We start from the raw sequence: 12,031 nt of genomic DNA, 5'->3' as shown, positions 1-12,031 counted from the left end.
GGATGGAGAGCTCCCCTACTTTCTAATTAGGCCCCTGGAGGTCGGCCGCAGCAGGAGAGTAAAGACACAGTTGAGCAGCAGCTGGTGAAACATTCCTCTTTTTGCTCTCATCGTTTATTCTCTGTTGTTGTCGTAGATGATGCTACTCAACCCATATCTCCCCCTTACAGTGACTCCACTTTACTTCCATCTCTCGTTGTTTTGTTTCCTCCCCTCCCTCCCTTCACCTTCCACCCAGGGATCGGCCGTGGTCACTTACTGCTCGTCTCCCACCTTCTTTATCCACTCCACATCACACTGCTTGCACGGAGAAGTCATTTCCTGCCGAAGTAGAGCGTGAAATTAGATTAGCATGCAGGTGCTGGTGGAATATTGGACAGAATGTGACAGCAAGAGTCTATTGAGACGACATGTTTGAAGGTAACACTGTCAGATATGGTGGATCTGTGGGTAAAAACAGACCCCAGCTGATAATTATTATTCTCAGTTCTCAGTTAATAATAAGAGACTGTGATGTGTGAAGAACTTGCTGGGAATTAGCTTTCATGTTAAGAGTTTGATGAATCTGCAGAAAAACTTTTAAAAAAAAAGTTCTGAGCTCAGGGGTTAAGTGTCATGTTACCTTCTGACAGTCAGGTTAGCAGGTTCTCTCGCTTTAGCCTCGTGTATATATATATATATATATATATATATATTTTTTTTTTTATCTGCTTCTCATCAAGAAAGAGTAAATAAGCATAATTTCTCACAATGTGTAGTTAGATAGATACTGCATCTATATAACTACACATTGTAGTAGTCTGTAATCCCCTCGGTGGAGTCTGACACCACTCAGATGGGACTCTTCGTCCCTGTGCAGACCACTGATTTCAGCTGAACTGCCAGGGTCACGGCTTTAGTTCCCACTGGAGACACCCAAGCTAAAAATACATGCCTACTTTAAACACGGTATGATTTGGATGAAATGTTTTCTAATGTGATTAAAGCTGTGTGGGAATCAGTCGAGAAGCCACAGGAGTAAATGTTGGACAGTTATGTATCCCAAACTTTCAGGCCTGGCATGAAGGAAATTAGGTGCAGAGAGTATGTTTGAACTGGCACCCACTCATAAACGAGCAATTAATGTTGGCTGTACAGCGAGGCCTGGCCTTTTAGCCAATCAGAGGACTGCAGGGATTTCTAATGGGTTAGTGAGTTGTGTATCATTCTACCTGAAGGGTTGCTGAGCGAAGCAGAGCTGTAACACAGCAGGGATGTATTCTGCACCGGCTGAGGTTCCATAATGTAGCTTTAATCATCCGTTTCTACTTTAGTTAATAGTGTTCACATCAACAACCACATCAAAGTGACAACATGGAGACTTCTGAAAGCTCTGATATTTCTGATTTGACATTTAATGGTATGAAAACACCAGGTAAGAGTTAATGGTGTTTAATGGTAACGTTAGAGAGGGATTCTTCTGCGACTCTGCTGGCTATGAGTAATTTGTTTTAGATTAATTATAGGCCAATAAGCGGCTGGTCAGACCCTTTCTTATTAGACATTTCCAGCGAGTCTACATTGAAAGCTTTTCAACCTGTCGTCCCTCTCGTGTGTCTGAGAGAACAGATTTGATCCACTCAGGTGTAACGGCTCACAATTGTGTGTTGAGCTCTCAGGGCCACCGTAGTTTTGTGGTCTGAGTGCTTTCAAAGCATGGCTGACCAGCGCTCAGTAGACTACAGCACCTGAACGTCACCAGTGTGGACACAAACTGCTCAGATAAGACTAATCAGTCCTGCTTATTTTTGTCCTGATGCCATCAACTCCATCCATGTGACACACCAAGCGAATACTGACCCGCTCCCTCTGGCTGCTCTGCAGCTGCCTTATCTCCTCCTTCAGTCGCTCGCACTCCGCCTTAAACTCCTCTTCTCGCTGACATGCCCCCTGGGCCTCGTGCCGCGCCCCCTCTAATTCCGCCTCCAGCCGCTGCAGCTTCAGGTCAGACAGGGCGTCCAGGCTGCGGGAGCTCTGCAGGGTCAAGGCCGGACAGTCCAGCACTGGGAGGAAAGACAGATGAAAGGCAGGGAAGAAAGAAAGAAAGGGAGGGAAATGTAGATGTGAAATAACAAAGAGGACGCCACGTTTTCATAGCCTCTCTCCTGACTAATGCACCGTTCTGTGAAATAGATGAATATGAAAAAGCAAAAGAGCTGACTCCGTCCAAGGGCAGCATCTTTCAGTTTGTACCTGGGTGATATGATCTGCGTGGGCACGTTAGTGATTCAGCTCCGCTCACACAGACTCAGTCCTTGAGCCAGAAGACACAGCGGCAGCATCTTTTGTAACCCTGCTCCTCCTGCCTCCTCACCAGCACACTCGTACAGTATGTGCAGTCGCAGGTGCACACACACGCAGATATTATCTCGCATTTAACCATCATTCATTCACACACAGTCATTAATCAGCGCTGTACATCACTAAATTGTAAACTCCTAACTAACAAGTTAATGAAGGAAACGACAGAATAAGCTTTTAAAGACTTTAGCATTAGTGGAGACATCTGTTGAGGTGGTGGTGACACGTTTCCATCAGCACCTACGCTGTGGGAGAGGGCAGAGTTTATCATCTACCGGCTCTAGAACAGCTTAAGTTTAGTAGAATCTCCTATACAGCAACAGTGGCCTGCATATTTTATAATAAACCTGATTAAACCTGCTGATTTATCCTAAACCCTGAGTGATTTTTGCATTTTATTCCCCTAAATACAGTGAAAGCAGTGTAATGGTCTGGCTTGTTTGAAGGATATTTGAAATTTTTATACATTTCTGATGGAAGAATTAATTTGCATTGTAATAAGTCGAATTATCTGACAGGTTTTGTAGCATTTGGCAAAACAGACAAGTCACAATAGAGATCAGTTGGCTGACAGATGGAAAGAACAGGCTGAATAATACAGAGAAATGGTCAAAGTTACAGTACCACTCATTCCACTCCAAATGTTTGTGAAGCCAGAACGATTGAAATTCAATCACTAGCACCCGCTTAGTTCACAGGTCCAGTTTTCTACGACCGTGACTGAGACAGGATGTCCAAGATGGCTCTCTTCATCAGGCCGAGGATTCACCTGACCTCAATTAAAAATGCTTCCCGGACAGATTGTTGGATTTGATCAAAGCACGAGACACAGAAGAGAGATGAGCAGCGTAGTCAGTAACTTCAAGTGGTACTTGCACTTTTACTTGAGTATTGACTTTGTGGTCAATTTAAAAGACACATGAATAGAAGAAGACAAAAATAGACATTAATTAAATATGAGGTGAGAGTAAAAGTCAGTGTAAGCTTTGAATAAATAGTCAGAAATGTAAAAGAAGTTCATTAAGGCTCAGGCAAACAGAAACATGATTTAGAATAACGGAGTCCTGCAGCAAACTGTTGTGGCTTGGTTTGTTACAGTATATGATTACATCTACAGACGTGAATAAGTGGGAGCTGACGGTCACTTACTGTGTGCGTCTGGGCCGGCGTGGAGCTGCAGATACTGCATGTCCTTGCTGTGCAGCTGCATGTTGAGTTTCTGCAGAGAGTTGTCCCTCTGCCTCAGAGCCGACTCCAGGTTCAGGATTCGCTCCACGTGTTTCTCCACCAGAGTGGTCTGAAATCACACATTTGGAACCACCCTTTAGATCCCAAATATACAGAATAGAGTGTGGATATAAAAACAGTGCTGATGAGTGAGTGAGTGCAGAGCTGAAAGGTTAAAGGTCAACGAGACCCAGCATGAAGATGGAGCCCAAATTAATGATGGCGGCCCCACTCCAGGTGACACTGACACTGTGTCGGTCCTTGGAGAGTAGCTACAGTTCCAACATTGCTGGCACACCTCATCCCTTTATCTCTCTGACCACATAAAACTGCTGAGGCTGCTCGGCATGAGCTGCTCCGTGGACTTCACTCTTATATGAGATGGTTTATTATCACAGAGGGGATCTGGGGAAGACCGGCCAGCCAATCTGTTCAGTTGGAAGCTGCTACCTGGTCTGAATCCACTTTGATTTGTAACCAGTTCTAGAAATATGTTTGAAAAGTAAGATTCTCACAGTTTGAAAGCCACTGATGACTTACAGATGAAGCCAGTTTTAGTTTGTTTCAAATAACAGGATGCTGCATTATCTAATGTGCTGAATTTGAAAACTGTGTGTAATCTCACAGACGAGAAGCAACTCAATCACGTGTGTTTTTGTGTCAGAGAATACATTTCTCCAAAAGGACTCTTCTGTTTAGTGCTGGATGTAATGAAAAACATTCTCTCAGGAGGCAATTACTTTGAAATGAGCTGTGTAGTCTGAAGAGCGTAATCAAAGTGATGAACTGCATTTTGTGAAATGTGTTTTTTTCCTGCTCTTGCTCGTCCCATCAGAGAAACAAATGACTAATGTGAGGAGAAACAAAACCTAAATACATATTACTGTCCTCTTAAATGGACATGTATGAAATGATTTATTATTAAAAGTTAATATTGTTTCACAGACTAAAATATAAATCTATCTATTTAATACTAATTAAATTAATGGAGGAAGAAGTTGGGGGTACTGTAAACACATTTTTGTCCATGATTACATCGACAAACAGCCACTAAAGGGTTGGTCCAGATATTTAGTATCTACCTGCCATGAATCTTACACCATGTATGCTTGCTAAAAGAAACCTAAACATCTACAGTTGTGCTGAGTTTCATATTTTCTATTCATCCCTCATCAGCACAAAGTAAAACTGTAAGAATTTATTAATAGGCCCCATGGCTGACTACTAAACGTGTGTGCACAGTGCAGTGAGCTGAGTGTCTGACCATCTTTTCGAGATCCCTCTGGAGGTTGTTCTTCTCCATGTGAATCTTCTCGTAGGCCTGGATCACATCCTCCAGCTGCTCCTCTCTCTCCTTCCTCTTCTGGAGCTTAAATTCGAGATACAGAGACAGACGAGCTGAGCCCGAGAACAAGCCTTGACATACTTACTTACTTTTTTCTAAAATTCTTTGTCAGTTTTCAAACTTCCTCACAAAGACGGAGAAAGAGAGGGAGAAAACACCAGAAACTTTCATTGTGAGAGTCATCAAACGTGTCTCTTAAGAAGCTGCAAATTTAGGACACAGAAATCCTGACAGCTCAGCATGTACAGCAACGCCTCCCCCATCCTGACGAATGGAGAAATCATGATTGCAACAGTATTTGAAAAGAACTGTGTGAAGTCTTGCTGATCTATTCTCCTCTCAGCATGATCTAAAATAAAACAGGCGTAGATTATTTATTTTTATTGACTACTATATGTGTTTGGTCACTTCAGAGCAGTGGGAGAGCTGGCGAGGACAAAGAGGTGTCGGGCTGCTGTGAGCCCCTGCGTCGAGGTCTATTCACTGTGTCTATGGTAACATATGCTTTAGAAAACTGGCTCCAAGGTGAGGACGCCTTGTCAACAGCATCGTGACTGCAGAGTGCATGGTTTACTCCAGAGGCAGATTTCTGAAAGGACACGTACACAGAGACGTGACTTCGGCTTTCACTTCCATCTGGACACTGTTGGTGGGACTGTTGTGTTAAAAAGTCTCTTAGCTAGTTCATTGTTTTTTGGAGAGCATTATTTGCTAAACCTCCTTAAAAAATACAAGTTACTGTGTGAATCATCTGTAACATATTGTGTTTAAGACGTGCTGTTATTAAAGATTTGACCTTTATATTTATCACTACTCATCAAAGTAACTGAATATTTTTGGCTTCCAACCAAACTTGGTGCAAATTGTAGCCACATTACTTTTATTATTGGCAAAGGAAAATGCAAATAACGCATGTTTCTATTTACAACTGTTGTGGATAGAACCATATTTTACCAATATTCATGTAATTACAACAATATTAGAGTAAATAAGTGTGTTCTGCATGTGTTCAATGTAAATTGCTGTGTAATTGTAACTTATACTTTAGAATATAAACCTCAAAGAATTAAATTTCTTCTAACATTAGGTCACTATTTATTTCAGGTAAATTTCCTATTTGGTTGATAATTAATGGTTAAATGGTAGTAAATGTCATTGTTTGCTCATTTTGGAAAATTAAATTGGTGGAAATATTGTAACTACAGGTTTTAACTACATTAAAAAGTTTTCTTTATACTAAATGCTTGTAATTTAACTACGCTTTTACCCTTACTGCACTCATTTGATTCAAAAAGTTATTACTGGGTAATTATTTACTAATTAATTAATTAGCGAGCTGTAATTTACTAGTTTACCTGGAAATCATGATAGAAATAAGGCATTTCTGTGAGTAATGTTAGGTTTCTTCATCCCTCTGCACACACCTGAATATCTTGAACTACTACAGACACGTGGTTAATCCATAAAACTACATCATAATCTATTAGTAGATTATATTTTAACAACATATAAATTTGCCTTCTAAGAAATCTCTGACTCATGTGGAACTAAAATCATCATCATGTCCTTCTCCAACTTATTTCCTGCCCTGTCTGACTTTATGTCGAGATCTACCAGAGGTCTTCCTGGTTCCTGGAACCCACAACCTGAGAAATGATATGTAGTCCACATTATACTACTACTAATAGAAGCAACTGTGCATCAGCTTTGATGACACAGAGGGTCATAATTACTGCAAGAGAAAACTGTGCTTTTAAAGGTGAGATGGAGAGCGTGAAGTGTTGAGTGCAGCTGCTCTTTTCAGCTGCGGCTGCTCGTTAGTGGCTGCAGCGTTTTGCTGCTGACAGCGTTTGTTTCTATCATCGTCTCACCGGGAAGAATTGTGGATCAGACTAATTATCTTTGGATCTATTTTGGATTGCGTGTGACTGCCCTCGGCGTCTTTTTTTTGGCACTTGTATTAAAAAAGAGATTGGTCAGATAATCAAAAATGTTAAATCAGGAGCTCTCAGGTTTTTGAAACAATCTTGGCTGATGTCTTGTTGTTATTTACATATCGGCTCAACTTGCTGTGCTCATCACTTTCTAGTTCCCCCTGGATTGCAGTGTTTCTGAGGGGGCACTGAAATGTGAAGGACGCCGCTTTGTTGCCATGGTGACTCACAGGGTTGGAAAAGGAGCTTAACGTGTATATTTTCTAATTGTTTTACTTTAGTTTGAGTTGCCGTCTGTGCTGATTTCCGTGTTTTGTGTGCGTACTGTAGCTTTAGGTGCACTGAGCTCTGAGCCACTGTATTGTTTGATTTTATAAGAATTATACTTGATGCCAACTTTAATCCTTTGTCGTCTGTGTTGCACGTTGCCTTATGCTCATTCTCTGTTCCGTCTGTAAATGACTTAAATAGAAAACATAAGTTATCACAGATTTTAAAAAAACAGAACAGAAGTTGGTCACTGTTTTCTTCATTCTTTATCCAACACATATTCCCAGACTACATTTACACACTCCATGCTTGCAGCTCGTTGTCACTTCATGTTTTATGACTTTAAATTCCTCTTATGCCACTTTTCTTTACTTCCCTTTGAGACCAGCAGAAAAGCGCGAGTGTGTGTCCGTTTCCAATAGAGCACGCTCCGTGAGCCGTGGCGTGTTTCATCACTCTCAATGCTCCGGTGTCGGAGCTGTGTGACCTTGTGTGTCCCACACTAATCGTTTCCTCTGCTCCCATAAAGCACCTCCTTCCCCTTTCTTGCTCTCTAGCTACCACTGCCTTCTTGGTCGTTTCTCATTTCTATTTCCCCGTGCTCTCGTTCACACACTCATTGCACTAGTGGGTTGGATGGAGTAGCCTCAGCACATTATGTGCCCCGACATTTTCATGTCTCACTCCAGGTATAGCAGAGGAAAAGTAGCAGTGTATAACTCTGCTAAGTCCTTCTGAATCACTGTCCTGATGTCTGCCGGTGTGTTCCTGCACTTACAGATCGTGTTTGTAATTTAAAAACCTGTAATCTGAACATCACTGCAGGATGTCTTAAAAACACACATCTTTATTTATTTATTTATTTATTTTTCCTTTCTTAAGGCGTACACACTCATCCTGCTCCACAGAGCTCCTTGGACACTTAAAAACACAACCATGTTATTTTACTTGAGCAGTAGCTTTAGTGCTTAATTAGTTCTGGACATCTTTCAGATATGTCCACCAGCGTTGGCCACAATTCACTTGTAATTTAATTAGTTTAAATGCAGGGAGGGATGTGTGGGAACAACACTGGTGATTAGCTTTTCTTCTCAGGAGTCTGAAAGTCATAGTGAATATACAGTTCCTCGCCCTCGCTCATCTTTGCTCTTACCTCGTGGGTCAGGACGTTGACTCTCTGCTGCAGGTTGCCGTTCTCCGACTGCAGCAGCGCCGTTTCCTTGCTCTCGAAGGAGCAGTACGAGTTGGTGTCTTCCCCAAACTCGCTGATCATAGGGAACTGCAGAAAAGAAGAAGACATTAAAGAAATGTGAAATTGGCCATTAGAGGAAGTGATAAGAGTGATACCATTATTTGTCTGCTTATTCTATTTTTTCTCTTCTCTATTTCTGATGACTTCACTCTGCTCATCATGATGCAAACGTGTGTTTGACCCAGATATCAGTCTGAGGATCAGGGTTTTATTTATGCCATATCACGTTCACTTGTTTCATTTCTTGAACTAGATTTTATTTCTCAGTTCTTCTAAACTAATCACAGAACTTTCACTAACAAGTTGTTTTAATCATACTTTATAATTACATCCCACACACTAAAATCTAGGGAGGGACTATGACTCAGCTGCTGTTTGTCAATCTGTCTATCATTTACTTTGTTTGTCCATCTGCTCGTGTTCACAAAACATTTGGGAGTGATAAATACTTTTCAAAATTACAAGGGTGGGTGCTGCAAGTATACAGACATGTTGTCTGTACATCAGTTTCTTGAATACTCTTTTTGACAATAGCTTATATTCAGATAACAGTTCAAACCTTTGTATAAGAAGAAGTCTACCACCCTGTAGATGTGAAGTTTTAGACGACACAGTGCAGGATTCTTTTAGTGGGATTTGTTGACAGGAAAATGAAGGAAAATAACCCAGTAGTTCTGTGTCATCTTGTCACTAAAGCTAATCATTCATAGAACAAAACATTTTTGCTGTTGTATATAATTATGTAGAGATTTGAGGTGCAGCCATAACGCGACAACATGACATCAGAACCGGTAAATTAAGCAGAAATAATGACATAATATGCAGCTTCAGTTAATTTGATATGTAATCCTAACTTTCTGATGCTAAACTGTTGTTTGTAAGCACAATGCTGTGATAGAACAAAAGACAAGTTATATAACGGCATATGGTTCAACCCAAATGAACACATTTACATTTAGAGTGCCAACCATGAGCACAGAGAGCTTTTCATTTTCTCTGTGAAGCCACTGCCACTGATGCAATATCTATTCAAGGAGCAAACAATCTTTTTCCATTTAGCAGAACACCTCTCTCTGCTCAGTTTAACAGTAAATGTTCACAACATGGGCACAAGCCCCCAGGGGGTCTAAGAGTTCTCGCAGTGCCATTCATTGGGAGCTCCAAAGCAGAGAACAACCTCACTTCAACCCGAAGAGCGGCAGCGTGACTCCAGCTGCACTCCGGCATCTTATTTTTAGAGGAAACCTGCAGCTCCACAAAAATGGCTTTTATAACAGATCAGGGGTCAGAGTTTGTGTTGTCCAGCCTGATAATCCAAATCTTAAAAAAGGCACCTGCTGTATTTATAAAGCCACAGATGTGACAACTCCTACTCCAAACAGGCAACATCTGCAGCTGTTCCCCTAAAACCAACACCTGCCTCTCTGGGAATGGGCCCTGAACAAACTGCTGCTTGAAAGTTCGTCAACAGAGATGTGGCAGCCTGCAGCCTTCAATAACAGCTGCTCACTAAGAGGATGCAGGATTTCTGCACCGACACTTAAAGTCAGCAAAAGGCAAGTCAGAGTCAAACTTTAAGTTAAGACGAGCATCTGTCCTCACTGGAAGATCAATCCAGCAAACCCCAAAATGTCAATCAAATCAAATATACTGTTGTAAAATCATGAGAAGGAATCATCCTCTAGTATCAGAGCTTTCTGGAGCTACAGACGTTCAACACTAGCATCACAGAAGATTCAGTTTCTCTATCAACCAGATCCCTGGTCGACTGATGAATGGAGCAACAGCTTCCATCTTTTTGGACTCGTCGTACAGCAGCCATTCTGTTCCACGCTACTGATGCTAATGTCTCCTGCAGCGTAAACCCAAGTGAACGAAGACAAAATGAGCTGAAGGAAAAGTGGCAGTAACAGCATCATCCCCATTTATTCTGAGAACCCTGTAAGTAGAACATCACAAACTAATGATAATAATAAGCAGGAGTGGATTTTTTTTCTTTAATCCCACTTTGTTCTTAATAACAGCGGTTTCTCTTTACAGCAGTATCTCTCCTTACTCCCACATTTCTCTTCCTGTTTCTGCGCCTTATTGCATCTTTCCACCCATTTAAGTCCCTCTTTCCACTTATTTTCCCACTTTTCCTCACTTGCTGTCCTCCCACTCTGTTCATTCATGCTCGTTTGTTTTTTCTTCTGGCAAATGTTAGAAGGTGGATTTCAGTCTCATCTGTTCTCTTATCCAACCAAAAGCAGTCAAATGTTTCCCCCACAGATCAAACAGGTGCAGGAATATTTAAAGTCACCGACTTTAAGCCGGTACAAGCTGATATTCTGATATTCAGTATTTAATCATTAGAAATATTTTGAGAAATACAGGATGGTGAAATAGATTTGTATAGACCTGTTGTTACAAATGGGACTCTATTATTTTTATTTAGCACTTATTTAAAGTTTCAGCAGCCTTCCACCCTCTGTATTCAGTTATATATTCCTTCCATGTTTATTCCCCTGCTGGTCCAGGATCAAAGTCCATCACAGCTAGTTCTCCTTTAATCTTTGTGCACAATCTCACGGCCTCAATAAAGATGTAAAATGATGAGGCTGAGTGGACACAGCTCTCCCCCCCTTTCAAAGACTTCCACTAAAGCAAAACGCAAACTAGCTTTATAGTTGTCAGTGCTGGAGACCTTGGGTCTAAAACCAACAAGGACAAAAACAACTCGGATTATTAGTTTCCATAAACGCTGCATTGTTTGCTTCAGCTTTGAAGTGCAAACCCTTCACCTTGATTTCATAGATCTTGAGCTTCCTCTTGATGCTGGTGTTCTCTCGCTCCAGACAGGCCAGCCTCGTCTTGATGTCCTGATAGGCGGTGATAAGGGCGAAGTGGGAGGCTGAGTAGACATCGTCGTGAGGCAGGGGCGAGGAGCGCCACGCCACGCTGCCACAGCCATCATCCTTCAAGCCCCCTGCATTACCGTCTCCTCCCAGCAGCCCCAGCTCCCCTCCTCCAAACAGAGACTGCATCACTCAGAGCCTCAACCTGTGGACACACACGATATGAGCTTATTAATAATTAAATCACCAAATTGTTTCCATTCAATTAAATGTTCCCACCAAAAATAAAACCATTTCAGTGCTCTGCCTGTCAGAGGTCGACTATCAGCACTCCAGCAGCCATCCTGAAAACATCACGTAAGCAGCTGCTTCAACAACAACAACAACAACAAAAAGAACAAAGCGCTCAGATCGCTGGCTCACACAATGTAAAATATTCAAAAGCAAAGTGGGTGCAGGGAGACACAGGATTTCAATGTTGTTCCAAATTTCAAGATGACTCAGCGTTATACTACGTCTTATCACTTCAGCAGTTAATGGTGTGTGTGTGTGTGTGTGTGTGTGAGTGTGTGTGTGCACGGTGGTGTCCTGGTTTGGATCATGTTTGTAGTAGAGGCAATTTCACCCTAAGAGTGCAAAGTAGGTGGAGACATAATGTGAAGATGTAAAAATCCACCTATAACCCACATCTATCACTTCAGTTCATCACTGAACAGAGGAAAAAAGAAAAGGACGGAGGCCGTGAGAGAACCGGAGCTCAGGAGTCAGACGTGCACAGTACGGCAGCACTCTTCACACAAACATGACTGAAGCATGTTTTATAGGT

General features: G+C 41.7%; 1 protein-coding gene across 1 annotated transcript in view; it reads right to left on the bottom strand.

The window, feature by feature from the left end:
* The window catches only part of tbkbp1 (TBK1 binding protein 1), a 44,830-nt gene that overhangs the window by 14,090 nt on the left and 18,709 nt on the right, over positions 1–12,031 (bottom strand). Inside the window, exons 2-7 of the mRNA XM_026350795.2 lie at positions 11,152–11,410; positions 8,270–8,395; positions 4,832–4,936; positions 3,490–3,637; positions 1,840–2,042; positions 260–321 (exon numbers count right to left, since the gene is read on the bottom strand). Coding sequence (XP_026206580.1) covers positions 260–321; positions 1,840–2,042; positions 3,490–3,637; positions 4,832–4,936; positions 8,270–8,395; positions 11,152–11,394 — 887 coding nt within the window. The 5' untranslated portion in view covers positions 11,395–11,410. The remainder of the gene's footprint in view (positions 1–259; positions 322–1,839; positions 2,043–3,489; positions 3,638–4,831; positions 4,937–8,269; positions 8,396–11,151; positions 11,411–12,031) is intronic.

Source organism: Anabas testudineus, chromosome 19 (assembly GCF_900324465.2).
Source record: "Anabas testudineus chromosome 19, fAnaTes1.2, whole genome shotgun sequence".
NCBI lineage: Eukaryota > Metazoa > Chordata > Actinopteri > Anabantiformes > Anabantidae > Anabas > Anabas testudineus.
The sequence above is the reverse complement of the archived record's forward strand: the minus strand, read 5'-3'. Positions and strand labels throughout refer to the sequence as shown.